Source organism: Lacerta agilis, chromosome 1, assembly GCF_009819535.1.
Source record: "Lacerta agilis isolate rLacAgi1 chromosome 1, rLacAgi1.pri, whole genome shotgun sequence".
Taxonomy (NCBI): Eukaryota; Metazoa; Chordata; class Lepidosauria; order Squamata; family Lacertidae; genus Lacerta; species Lacerta agilis.
In genome coordinates this window covers 72,051,380-72,066,100 of record NC_046312.1, presented here as the reverse complement: position 1 = coordinate 72,066,100, position 14,721 = coordinate 72,051,380, and the positions used below count along the sequence as shown (strand labels likewise).

At 42.7% G+C, this 14,721-nt stretch overlaps 1 protein-coding gene across 1 annotated transcript in view; it reads left to right on the top strand.

The window, feature by feature from the left end:
• CD81 (CD81 molecule) overlaps positions 1-14,721 on the top strand; it is a 51,515-nt gene that overhangs the window by 12,141 nt on the left and 24,653 nt on the right. The window contains exon 2 of the mRNA XM_033154408.1: positions 10,676-10,790. Within this exon, the coding sequence (XP_033010299.1) occupies positions 10,676-10,790 (115 nt within the window). The remainder of the gene's footprint in view (positions 1-10,675; positions 10,791-14,721) is intronic.

The window sequence follows — 14,721 nt, the reverse complement described above, 5'->3', positions numbered from 1 at the left end:
TCTAGTGGTTGCACCTACTCCTTCAAACTCTTTTCTGTGACATATTGGGCAGACATCATCGCCTCTCCTTTTGGTGCCTGTTGACCACCTTCCTTTTTCAACAAGCCTTTTAAGCAGAATATTCTGCCCCTGTCTGTATCTGTATCAGACATGAAATTATTTATGTATACATTTATATTGTTGATGTTTTTATTATTAATTGCTTTGGAATGTTTTATGGGAAGCAATTCATCAACAACAACAACAAACCAGATACAGGAATAAAAGCTCCCGCAAGCCTGTTTGTTGTAACACCTAGAAAGGACTTTTGAGTGTGCTTTTTGAGTATCATGGAAGACCTGAGGCCTTTGTTTTTCTTTTCTCTGCTACCTTGGCATGGCTATGGCTCTGCTCTATAAGCTCCACCTATAATGCAATTCTTGTGTTTTAGTATACAATGTGCCAGGCTTTTAACTGAATAACGTGATGATTAGGGCTGGGAGATATCTGGCTTTCAGCATCACAATATATCGCCAGTTAAACATTGATATTTCGATATACAGTGGTACCCCGTGTTACGTACGCAGTCTGTTCCGGGTCGCGCTACATAACCCGGGCGTACTTAACACGAACAAACAAAAAAGAAAAAACCCGGAAGTTCGCAGGTTTTTGCGCTTCTGCGCATGTGCGAAGTACGCACCCACGCGTCACACGCCCTCCACGGAGGACTTCCGGGTCGTGGAGGTGCGTAACCCGAACATACGCAACACGGAGCTTACGCAACACGAGGTATGACTGTATCACGATATCTGAAGTAAGGCTGGAGCTATGTAGAGGTGAACATTGTAATGTCCTGGCAACTGCTACTACTTATGGGTCTAAGTCTAAAATTGATCATTTTTTACTTACCTTTAAACACATTGTTACAACTGTTAATGTTATAGTACTGCTGTACCAGTAATGTTTAAATTAGCACATTTTCTCTAAAGTTAAAGCTGTAGAAGTGATTAGTAGCATAGATATCAAAGGTTCCCTAAAAATTTAAATAGATTATTAATCAAGAAAAAAAGCTAGATTTAATGTCACACTTTTAGATATTCTAATATTCAACAACAGAGCAGGGTGGGGGAATTTCTTTTACTCTGAAGCAACTTGAAAGCCACAATCACACAGAGAGAGAGAGAGAGAAGGAGGAGGAGGAGGAGGAGGGAAGGAGAATCACAGAGCAAGGAAGGAAGCAGTTTGGAAGGGAAATAGTTAACATAACAGAGAGTGCAAGCAAAACACTGCAGGGCATACTGAGCTAAAGAAACATGGGGATAAAGAAAGGGAGCTAAAGAAGCCTCTCTGCACAGACCCCTGCACCTCCAGGAAAATTCCTTGCCATAGTGCCATGGCTCCAGATGAAACATCAGCTGGGCACACCAACAGAGGGGAGAGGGAGGCAGGGAGGCAGTCACACCCACACCCACACAAGCAGTACAATTTTAACAAGAGGCCGGGCTGTCACTTACAGAAAGCAAAGTGTGAAGTGTGGGTTGGGTTAATAAAAAACCCCAGTGCTTTTTGACGGCTGGTGGCTGTTGCTTCACAACAACAAATGCACCCCAGCGGGAGGGGGGAGGGAGACACACGTACACACTTGCACACCCACAAGCAGTACACACACACAGAATGACAGAAGAGGGTCATATGCCAAAGGAAGGTGTCTGTCTGTTTTTTTACTAACCCGTTTAGGTATCTATGGGGGGGAAAGGGGCTCCAGAAGTCTGAACCTGCAGGCTTTCCCTGAGGCAACTACCAGCCTGGCGCCTTGAAGCAAGCGACTTGAGGGAAGAAGTCCCTGCTTGCCGGCTGGATGGCTGGGGAGATGGAGAGCTAACCATTTCTTAAAGCTCCGTTTGGCGATACATATCTGCTTGGCAATATTTGAGTCAGCTTGCTGTAGTAATTTGTAGAGTTTTGCTGCTGCTGCTGCTGCTGCTACAGGAGACGGGGACGGTTGAGATTCACAGTGACTGCTAACCGGTTCTCAAAGCTCTGTTTGGCGATATCTGCTGGGCAATTTTTGAGTCAGCCTGCTGTAATGATTTGTAGCTATTTCTTGATGCTGCAGGAGACAGGGAAGAGCTGACTGAGGTGGAGTTAGCAAGGGATGCACACACAGGAAGAAACATTGGCTTCCTGGTTTTTCCAATTTTGTGAGTTTTGAATACCACACACACAATATGCGATAAATTGCAAAGTTGTCTTTTAAAAAACCTGTTATCATGATTTTATCTAAAAACTGATATCAGATGATATATTGATTTATAGCACAGCCCTAGTGGTGATAAGTTTCCTTAGGGAAACTGCAAAATGAAATCTCTGAGCCAAGCATGACTGAGGCAAGCGTGAGTAAGGTTATTGTGCAATACCTTCTGTCTTGTCACTGCCTTGCTATAGTTGTTCCCCAAATGTCCACACGCACTACAACAGATGCATGAACCATCTTAAAACCTGCTGAAATTACATGGAGCATAGGAACAAAATACTGTACTAAGTTGCAGAAGCAGAAAAATAGTCTCTCTTGTGTGTGAACCAAGTTGAAATAAAATGGCCAGGATGCCAACAGCACTCAGATCTGGAAGTCGAGAACCAGTGCTGAATGTGGAGATCAGGGAAAAAAAACTTTTTGGAATAATGGTAAAAACTCATTCAGAACAGTGGTTCAAAAAGTAAATATGGTCTGCTACATGAACTCCAGCACATCAAGCCAAACTTTTGAAATTTATTCATTCTAGGAAGAACTGGACTGATTGAAAGGGGTGGCAGCAGCTGTTGAATTAGAAAGACATGAATCTGCTTTCTACTAGCCCTTGGGGGTGAAAACAATTGCCCTTATTTGCACTAACTGTATCATGTAGAAAATGCTCGAGTAAACTGGTTCTTTAAAGAGCTTCCCCCAAAGCAACTTACTCTTTATTTACAAAGGAGCAAAGCATCTGGTGTTCAAAAAAGATTAGATCGTGTCTGCTAGATTAGTATTTCTAAACTGAAGCTAGATAAATCATTATGGTGTTTTTTTAGTAGCAGTAATTAGCTGCTAGGACAAACTACCATGTGATGTAGCAATTATCTATCACTTGTAGTCTTTAATCAAATTAGGTTTGGATTGAAGTAGAAGAAATTATCTTGGTTGTATAAACGAGAGACTAGTTTCTGGGAAATTGGGTGTGATGGAACTGAGAATGCTAAAACATTTAAATCCGTGGGATGTGGGTGGCGCTGTGGTCTAAACCACAGAGCGTAGGGCTTGCGGATCAGAAGGTCAGTGAATCCCCACAATGGGGTGAGCTCCCGTTGCTTGATCCCTGTTCCTGCCAACCTAGCAGTTCGAAAGCATGTCAAAGTGCTCCGGCGGGAAGGTAAACGGCGTTTCTGTGCACTGCTCTGGTTCACCAGAAGCGGCTTAGTCCTGCTGGCCACATGACCCGGAAGCTGTACTCCAGCTGCATCGGCCAATAAAGCGAGATGAGCGCCGCAACACCAGAGTCATCCGTGACTGGACCTAACGGTCAGGGGTCTCTTTACCTTTAAGGTTTAAATCTAGTTTGGGCCTGAGGTGAGAAGGGCAAGCATTTGAGGAAGTGCCGAGCATTGCTGCTCCCAAGCAGCTTCCTGAGTTGAGGTAACTTATGCAGACAGAGAAAGAAGAGAGGGTACAGGAGGTGGTTGAGGTAGGAATTCCTCCTTCTCTTCCCTGCCCCTCTGTGAGTTTTGAGGAAAGAATATGATTTAGAGAAGGATTCCTAATTGATAATCTAGCAGTGCTGCAATAAGGAGAAGCTTCTATCACAGTGAAGAGTTCTGGTGTGCTGCTGGGCAGAGGCAGAAACAGAACGGATATTCACTGTTTAAAGCACTGGGAGTTTGATTCCCATGTTCTCATAACTGGTTTTCCAAGCAATCTGACTGGTGCAATCTCAAGAGCCAGTCTTGGTCAAATTTTTGCCCACATAGATCCTAGCTGGACAATTTCATGTAGCATTATCCAGTTTACTTTTCCTTCTCCCACCTCTCCCCATCACTCCAAACTCTCAAGAATTTGTTTCATATTTGTGTGTAAAAGGGAGGCAGAGGCAAGAGCTGTCGCAGTTCTTTCCGGGAAGCAATAAATCTTTGGCTGGAGAGAAGGCAATAAAGAAGGCACACAAGAGATGACTTATATGATATTGCATGCACAGGAACTCACATGCAATCATGGGTAGCGTTTAAACCCTTCCTTACACAGCCTGCAAAACTGTGTCATCTGTGCACTGTAAACTGATTTCCTTCCAGGCAATTTCCTGTCTGCCAACACTGTGGCCTTTCTGTAGGATTTCTTTATAGAACCAGCCAGGACCTTACATCACCGTCCTCCTTCCCTGCCTTCACTTCCCGCAACCCCAGAATCGGACACGACTGGACCTGATGGTCAGGGGTCCCTTTACCTTTACCTTTATTATTTGTAGTAGTATTTTATTTATGTATTTATACCCCACCTTTTCCCTTATGGGGAAACACCCAACAACTATTCAACTAGGTAATAATCATATACCAAAAGACAGCTGGATAAAAACAATCCAGTAGCAGCAGAAAAAAATAGGGTGGCATTCAGCTAAGTTTTGCTCAGAGTAGTCTCACAGAAATTAATGAATATCAGTAAGGTCCATTAATTTCAATTGGTCTACTCTGAGTATAACTTAGTTGGCTTTCACCCATAAAAATACTTATTTCCACTCCATCTTTCTCCTGCAGCATTGCAGACATGTTATTGTCTAGGAGAATTAAGCCATTCCCCAACAGCAGGCTCCCACCCTGTGGTGTTAGAACCTCTTAAGGCACTAGTATTTCATCCCTTGGATTAGGATGAAGTTCTCTTTCTGATAGACCAGTTAAAGAGCAGGTTCTCTCCCTCTTGCAGGTTTCAGAAAATCCCACCAATTTAAATGCAGGATCTCTCTGTAGTGAAAGGAGCGAGATATGGCAGAAGGGGAAGTACATGTAAGCCTGAGGTCTGCTTTCTGGTCTCACCTTGGGTACAATCTTTTAGAAAACACGTTGTCTGAAAACGACACCGGTAGCTTCTCTTTGAATACTTTACAACTTATAACTTCATTGTTGAATGTGTCTATCCAAAACCAAGCATAGTACTGTTCTCAGACTGAAGTTCTAATGGTGCTGGAGAGAGTTGCACTGTTACTTTTCAAATTTCGGACATGATGCTATCTGTTGATACCCTGTAAATTGGCATGGGTGAATATAGTTCTTGGGTCAGGGATACTTGGCCTCAAATTTTGCTCAGTCACGGAGCTCCCTGGGTGGTCTTTGCAGATAGGGTGACATAAATCGCATGAAGGCTGCCCTAACCTCCTTGAAAGAACAAATGTGATGAGTAATTTTGCCTTTTAAAGGCAGGAGTGTCATGTGCTCAGTTCCTGTCAAAGAGCTTTGTACCACAGTCTTGCATGGTTTAACACCCAATTTTCTACTTTCTATCATGCCTTTCCATTGAGAAACTTTCACAGAGTGGCATACATTTTAAAGCAAAAAACAGTAAAATGTTGTTAAGAAATAGTAAACTCAAGTGGCAGTACTGAAAAAAAGATACAGTTCCATCATAGATTAAAAACCTCCTATAATATAATATAATTTACCTGGTGCCATAATGGCGTAGATGAAAGCTGCACCTCTCTGGGGAGAGAACTCCATAAGTGGGCTACTTTCTGGTGTCCTTTCTACTTTGTAGATTTGGGCAGAGCTGTCTGCTCACAAGCATTCTCTTTTGCAGCTTTCTCCTGAGATACTGGGCATAATTACCCCAAGCCCTGGAGAATGAGCATGGCAGTCTGCCATAGTACCCACGGGAAAAGAAGAAAAAGGAAGTGGGGATGTATACCTGACCTGAAGTACATAGAGAGCAAGTCAGGAATGGAGAACTCTGCCTTTTGCCTCCCGTTCAGTATTCTGTGTCAGCAAGGCAGCAGTATCTCTCCCCTTCTTTGGTCTACAGAAGTGTGAAGCTGGTCCTTTAAAGTGTAGGGCAAAAAGAGCGTCTTGTTGGATCTGTGAGCTGCGCAGCCATTGAAAATCTGGGGTTTAAGCATTACTCTGGCCCAGTGTAACCATGGACAGGGGAGGGGTTTCCTGAACGTGTGAGTGTTACAACCCCTCTATGTCTTTGTGCAGTTGTTTATTTCCTGCAAGTTCCTGTCTGTCACCACTCTGTTTACACTGATAAGGTTGAAGTGGAAAGGACATGATTCTGGTTATCTGAATATTCTTTGAATCATGAGTTTACCTTTGGAGTTCTCTAAAGAACTTACTGTCTGGCGGGTTGGGGGGGGGGAATCTTACAGGAGGATTAGTGTGCCGGTACTAAGTATTAGGAAATCAGGATACTTATGCATACTTTCCAGCTCACATTTAGGACAAGGACTAGTAGCAGGGTCTAGAGAGTTCATAATGGAGTCTCTTTTTATACCAAGTTATGACTATTGTCCTGATCCATTGATCTATAAGAACAAACCATAGAAAAAGTTCACATTGACATCCATCCTTACAGTAGCTTCCTACCTAGTACGACAAAATTTGGGGCTGCTGTAATGGCAGAGCCCCCACCCCCATAAATACTCCTCTCTGCTGGCAGGTTTTGGCACACAGGTGACTATGTACCAATCTAACCCCCTCCCCAAAATCAGGAGAGAGGTTCAGATTGCAGCCTTAGCCCAGGAAAACTTATTTCACAATTAAATGTTAAGCCTTGCAGGTATCACAAGACTTGTTATTCTGTTACTATAAAAACAACACTCTGCTAATGCTCTAGAAGTGATATGCATGGTTTCTTGGCCACAGTTTCCTCTCAATCTTTTTCTGAGGTGTTGTAGCACAGCCAGTTGTTTCCTGTCTCACAGAAAAGGCATTTGACAAATCTTTTTGTGTACTTCTTCAATTTTTTATTTTGATTCTTCTTGTGCAGCTTTTAGAATGTGGTTTCTAGAGTGTAGTCTGTGCTTGCAGCTGCAGCAAAATGTGTCACAAATCTGCCCCCCCCCCCGGATTTTGAACGCCCTGTGTGACAAAACTTTGGAGCCCAGCCCCATGGTGAGATAGCAGATTTAAAACACGAGTAGGCTTTACAGGGTATACATTTGAAAGGCTCAGTATTCTAATTTTTGAATTTATTTTGGGAGATATTACAAGGCATATGCAAAAATAGTCTAAAAGTTGTCTGGCAAAGTTAGGATATCAGCAGACAAGGTCCTCAAAACTTCTTGTTTATAACCTCACATTCTGATTTACTGGCATTAATAAAAAATTGTCCTGGCTTAGAATCGCCATGTTAACAATGCCTCCCTAATAACCATGCTTGCATGCATCACACAATGGACAGTTACCTCTTGCATGCATGCATATCTGCTACCAGTTACCACAAGGCTCCTGTGAGATTTCACAGTTCTGACCAAAACGTTGAGCTGTTCATTCAGCACAAGTGAAATAAAGGCTGCACTTTGCTCTAAGTGAAGGAAGTTGCTAGGATATTTTATGGCATCTTTCCCATGTTCTGAAACCCTCATTAGTCTTAAAGAGCCAGATGCAGATATTAGTTTGGTATCCAGATTTTTCACTCCCCCTAGCAGCAACTTCTCTTAAGCTTACAGGAATGTATTGCATTCCCTGCTTGGTTGTCTGTTTTCTTCTTGTTACAAGGGCCGTAAGTGAGGACACTTTCAGTAGGTCCACTGAAACAAATGTCTTATTAAATGAGCATACAAAATCTGGTTCTGATCGTTACCAAAGAGAAGGTTCGATGTATAGGTGCTGCTGAATTAAATAACTTGGAATCTGGTGAAAACAATGAAATGTAGCAGGTTGTAGTGTTAATCACATTCTATTTCAATGCCGCCTTTTTTGGTGCTAAAACATTGCAGTGTAAACAGGAAGGACTAATGCAGGGTTTCCTCTAAGACACAGTATATCTGGGGCTGCAGTCTTAACTTGCACTTACGTCCAAGTAAAACATGGTTAGGATCAAGTTTTTGGGTTGCAATCCTACACACATTTACTTGAAGAGAAGTTGCATTGTAATAAGTGGGACTTTGCAAATACTGTAGAAATCTTTGGCATAAGGACAGGAGATTTATCCTCTCAAATCCTTTTGAAATTTTGACAGAAGAGTCTATTTGAGAATGAAAGTGAACAGAAAGCAAGGACATATTTACACATGTTTATCTAGGAAGCTGGATTTAAAAGTATATAATGGGCTTCTCCAGCTGCCTTTCTGTCTGTCTACAGTTTGTGGTCCATTTCCCCCACCACAACCTGCTGATATTTCCACCCTCCTCTATCTCCTTTTCATCTAATTATGCTAAGCAACACTGTTACCTCCCTGATCCATTCTGTAGTATGTATTCTAATTCTTGCTAGTGTTCTGCTAGCTTTAAAAGTAGTTGGAGCATGTTTCAATAGATCATATTGGAAGGGTTTTAATTAGGGGGCTGTCCTGCTGAAGCATGGACCGTACTGCTTATGTGCGGACACATGCAAGCAAACACAACCAAAGTCTTTTGCTCATGAAGAGTATAAAGTATGTCAATATGCGGGGGGGGGGGGGGGTCAGGAAGCTCCATCCATCTGCAGAATGAAAGGGGAGGGTAGCTTTGTATAAAGCAGTGGACAAATAAGTTGGAATGTATATAACAATACATAAAATCTGCAGTTCAGTCTTTGACATTGCATGCAATGTATTTATTGGATGCATATCTCATAAAGTAGTAAAGATTTGGTGTGTGTGTGTGTGTTTTTACAAAATCTACATGCTTGAAAATACCATTTTTAAAAAAATTCTGAGCAGGAGAGACTGACTTTGGTAACTTTCTTTAAAAGAGAGAAAAAGAATGAGACTCTTTGGTGACTGTGAAGTGTGTACATGGGACAAGTGTTACATTTGTGCTCTTCTGCAGACATCACCCATTTGCCTTCACCAGTTTTCCCATGAGAAACGGAACATTGCACTGTTTTCTAGCTCTGCGGTGTTGCTGAGGCAGCTGAAGCATTATCTTATTTGGAATATAGAAAGCAGAATTGGACACCTGGAACAGCAAGTGGAAAAAACAGTGTGCCAAAGATCAGACCCAATGCAGTGTGTTTTCAATTTGTCAGAATTCTTGCCGACTCTGAGTGGAAAAGCAAAATTGCAGTCTGCGCCAGTGTTTAGTTTTCCTCTTGGGTTTTTTTCTTTTCTTTTTTATGAGCAGCTCAGGACTGTTGTTTTGTTTGTCAGATGGTGAAGTAGAAGCCAGAATTACGGTGGACTTGCCACATGTGTACACACTGTGCCTTTAAATCACATTCAGAGATTGGGAGAGGGGAATGCTCCTTACAAACAGCAATGCATAATACTAAAATCTGCTTCCATCTTCTTTAGTGTGATTTCTTTCTTTCTGTACTGCAGAGGGAGATTCGGTACAGCTGTACCACATACCCCTTTTAACAAGCTTGGCATTTCCCATACTTTTGTCTCTTTTTACCTTTCTTCTCTCAGCTGTTCAGTGTCTTATAGAGTCCAAACTTGAATATCCTTCATACCATGCTTATTTTGCAAAACTAGACTCGGTTGCCATGAGCAACCCGTGCAAAATTAGCAGCTTACTAGGTACTGCCTAGATTTTTTAATGGCACAACCCCAAGTTCCCATAGCATCACCTTATGCCAGGTGCATTACAGCGCTTCAGTGCACACCTGAATTATGCAGTTAAAATATAGAGGCTGTGTTGTTGCTAGGCTAAAATTGAGGAGGAAGAGGAGAGTGGTGGCAGAAGGACGAAGTAAGTGGTGGCCAGGTTGATTGTATCCGCCACTGCAGGTTCACCTTGCTATGAGTGTACAAAGAGGAGTGGATGAGTGTGTGGCTGTTCTTTGTGGCTTTTGGTGTTGTTCATATCCAGACTATGGCTTGCTTGCTTGCTTCAAACAAACCACATGGTAAGCCAGAAATCAACCGAGGTTTGTTCTTAGCTTCATAACAAAAAGGCACTGGAAATGCTATTCTGCTACTTGAGTACCATTGTCATTAATTATGTGCTAATGTAGCCCCCAGCTGATAGACTAGGACATAGATTAAAACACAACTTTCTAATCGCACTGGGATGAAAAGAACACTATTGATAAGTGTCTCATTTGGGTTGCTGGAGGGAAATGAATGAATAAGTCAACCTGAGGATCACTTGCTCTGAAAATACATTTACAGTCATACCTCATGTTGCGTCTGCTTCAGGTTACGTGTTTTCATGTTGCATCCTGCGGCAACCCGGAAGTACCAGAAAGGGTTATTTTCGGGTTTCACCGCATGCACAGAAGTTGCGCTTTGGCTTGTGTCAGTTCCGTGTTGCAGATGGGCCTCCGGAACAGATTTGATTCGTAACACAAGGTTCCACTGTAAATGTGTTTGGTACAGATGAGGTCTTTTAAAGAAAACTGTAACCTCGTTTAATCTCCCATCACTCATCCCATGTATCAGACGCTGCCCACATTTGCCTGGGTGTTTGGTGCATCTTGGTGTGTGATGAGGTTTGGAATGTTTTGGTGAATCATTTTATGGCATGAGCAATCTCTCCCCCCCCCCCCATTTATTTGAAGGGGTCATGTTAACTCGCCTTCTTAAATTTCTTTTCAGCTGGCAGGAGGAATAATTCTAGGTGTGGCATTGTGGCTTCGTCACGATTCGCAGACCTCAAGTATCTTGGGATCGACGCTAGATGACCAGCCAGCTCCTAGCACATTCTACGTTGGTAAGCAGAAACCATGGGGGCTGGAGGGCGCTGGAATGTTGTAAGAATGAGATGGGATGGAAAAGCGGTTTGTTCCTCAACAGCTCTCTGGAACATTATCTGTCCTTAATGAAGCATTGCAAAAAGGAGGAGGGGAAAAAGAAGAGAGAATAACATTATTTTCTATAATGGCAAACATACACATTATAACTAAACTTTTCTTCCTATTGAAAGTGGTGCAGCTGTTGACTTTTTGCTTTTGGACACAGTATATAATCCAGGCTAGTTTGAACTAACCTGCAAACAGAGCTTTGGGTTACAGAGTGCAGACTGTCTCCTAACCCCTTTTGGAGCTTTGTATCATGCTCTGTGCTAAAAGTGCATGTGAAATAATGTTGTAATGTCCAAAATTCAAACCCCCAGAATCTGACAAAGTGCCTATATCTGTGGCATTTCTCAGTTTAAGAGGTGAATCAGCTACAGCAGAATTCGAAACCTCTGGATTTTTATCAGTAACCTAACAGAGCACCTGTCCGTAGGAATACCTTGTTACATTGTACCATATCCCTGACGTTCCTGTTCTGCTCTTCTCATCTTCTGATCCCACACCACCATCACTTTAGAAGTCTACACCCTGACTCTTTAACATTCTGCCCACCATAGGTTGCTTTGCTCTGGTGTCCTTGTGTGCATTTACCGTTAGTCAGTCTCAAGCATTAAAGAGAACATGCTAAAGATGCAGTATAGATGGTATCTTACCCCGTCAAGGCTCTCCAAGATTTATACAGATATTGTGAGCAATTGCTAGAGGTGCAATTGCTAGAGGTGTGGGGAAAGCAATGGAGACATGTGGTGGACGTGTAGAAAAATAAGAGAATTTTGGGGTCTGGTATACGACGAGCTGGAAAAAAAACTTGGGAATAACATTAAAAAAACCCAGAAGTGTTTCTGCTAAGTATTGTTGGTAAAGATACCCCGAAAAACTTAAGAGAAATATTTTTATACGCCACGGCGGCAGCCCGAACACTAGTAGCAAAAAATTGGAAAGGGGAAAATGTTCCAACTTTAATGGAGTGGCAGAATAAGCTACAAGAATATGTGGAAATGGTGCAATTGGCCAACAGTTTAAGGGGTAATTCAAGACAAGAATTTGAAAAAAAAATGGGACAAATATCAGAGATATGTGCAAAAATATGCCAGTGGTTTATTGTCTATGCAGCACTTGATTGACCTTGGATAAAGAAACATATGAGAAATATGATCAACGGTACAAATTGTTGTAAGAATGTATTAGAGAATATATAAAGAATAGAGTAATAATGGTAGGTACGTTCACTATCAAAATTATACAACGGGAATTGACAGGAAGTCTGAAGTCCTTAGGATATTTTTTGTTAATAATTTTTGATAAGAATTTTTGTTAATAATCGCATAAAAGGTAACATAAATACAGCAGAAGTTCAAGGTTTATATATAGGTAAGAAAAGATAAAGTATATGTTTTTCTTTTCTTCTCTGTGTATATGATTGAAACTTCAATTTACTTGATGAGATGTATCATATATTTATGTAAGTATTAATAGAGGGGGGGATAATGTTTCAGCCCAACAACTGCATTCCCTTTTGGGCAACCATCTGTGGGCCCCATGGCAGTGGTGGGTGGGAGCAGAGGCCAAAGTGGCCAGAGGAACACGTAAATGTCACCTTCTGTGAAGTTTCTGCACACACACTCACACACCCTTCTCTGCCCTCCATCTAGACAGACAAGAGGCTTTATTAGAGCTCAGGGACACATTCCTACAAGGTGAAGCCCAATATGTGAAGTAGGGCCAGTGAGAGATATGACCTGGGGAGAGTTCTGAGGGCCAAATGGAGAGAGCTGAAGGTTGGGCAAGGTTTCCCACTCCTGACTGAGCTGCTTTATAGAAGTTAGCTGCTTGGCTGTCTGAGACGAGTGCTTTAATGGCTGATGGAAAACAGGACTGTGACTGGTTGTGATGTCATAATTGTGTTACCTTTGTTTTATTTTCATTTTGTTGTGCTTTTTGTTTGGTTTTAATCCCTGTAAACTGCTCAGAGAACTTCGGTTATAGGGAAGGCTGTTGGTGGTATAAATTGAATAAAAATGCTCAGATTTGAATTGTAAGGCTCTTGAGCAACCTTTGGCGAATTTAGGATAAATGGGAGCCCTTTTATGTAAGGCACTGTTGGAAGTGACATTATCTTGATTGATACAAACTGAGGAGCTTTTAGAGCCTTTTATCAAAAAGCAGGAGGCTTGTTTGATAAATATACTTCAATATTGTTGAACCAAATGGAATCGAGAAGGTTGACCCTCTTGTGCAGCGAGTATTTTGCTCAAAGGCAAGTATTTGTTGAATGTGTTGAGTCTGGGATAGGGTGGGGGCAGGCAATCAAGCACAGCCATCTTTCTCCACAGCTGAATCTGCATACAGTTCTATGCATGACGCCTGCTGCTGAGCGTGAAGGGAACCTGTGGCCCTCCAGATGTTGCTGGGACTCCCAACTTCCATAATTCCCAGCCAGCATTGCCGGTGGTCAGGGAGGATGGGAGTTGTGGTCCAGCAACTTCTGGCATGCCACAAGTTTTCCCTGTTCCTGCTCTATGGAGTAGGGGCAGGGTAGTAAATCCCGCACTGGTTTTAGAAGAGGAATAGAACAGGAACTCTCTCTTTGACTACCTGTCCTAAAGCTAGTAACAGGAAAACATAGCAAAAGTCCCAGCGCTTTCTTCCAAAACCACATTGGGACGTTGGGGCAGTAAGGCACAAGGAGACCTACAAATGCAATGCAGGTCAGTGAGGGTCCACTTGGAGGGGGCATTTGGTCTTTCCAAGGCTTGGCTGGTGAGAGTGGAAGGAATTACTTGCTTGAGGATCCTAGACGTCGTTGCAACCAGCACCAGATTTAGGGCAGTGTGGGTGGTTTCCCTGCATAGGGCGCTGAGCCGAGGTGGCGCAAAATTGAGAAGGTTCATTTGGGAGTGCCCAGTTTTGGCCTTGCTCAGGGTGCCGTATTACCAAAGATTACCAACACTCACCCCTGCTAGACGTTTGCTTGCATGCAGCGCTTGCTCCAAGTCTCTCAGTGGTGAGGAACCATCAGAGAGCTATGGCTCTGCTGAGGAGGATGTGGAGCAGCTGTCTTCAATTGCAGTGATCAACGTGACTCATGTTCTCCAGGCCTGCCTGCCTGGATAAGTGTACTTAGGCTTAATATGATCTCTCTCATTTTTGTAAGTAAATCAGCCAGACTGCTGACTTGCTCAGAAGCAGAGCCCTTTTTTGGAATCATCCATCTCTGCAGGAGCAGCAGTCCAAAGCTCACAGCGCATTAAGCTGTGCAAAGCATCTGCTTTTGGTATCCCAGTTTCCTCACACAGCATGGCAGCACCACCAGCATTGAAGTGTGCCTCAATGCCTATTTCCATGATTTGTGGGTTTTTTTGTTTTTTGTTTTGCATGCTGCCCACTTGCTTTTTGCATTGATTGGGAGAATATGAAGGCTTTGAGTCCTGTGTCGTGGATGTGGAGCAGCATGGAAATGGAAGGCAGAAAGACCAGGAAGTGGTGTGGTGTGGTCAACAGGTTATTTCTCCAGAATTTCTGCCCTACAGAAGGAAGCCATGTCTTTCTATCTCTCTCTTTGGCCAGTACATGTTAAACATCCAGCAATCTGCTTCCTAGTAACATTGGAAATATTCCTAATATGCCTGCCGTGTGTGGGTGTGTGAGAGAGAAGCTCAGATACCTTATTAATAGAAGCTGATACGGCAGAGCTGTGAGTGACAAGAGTTTTAAAAGTGCAGCTGAATTAGCTTCTTGTGTCCAAAAACATATGGCAGCTCTTGTGGAGCTGCCAACATGTTGCTGTGTGAGAATTATGCAGAAAAGGTGCTGCTTGGATTCTTCAGGGTTGTTGTTTTTTAATTT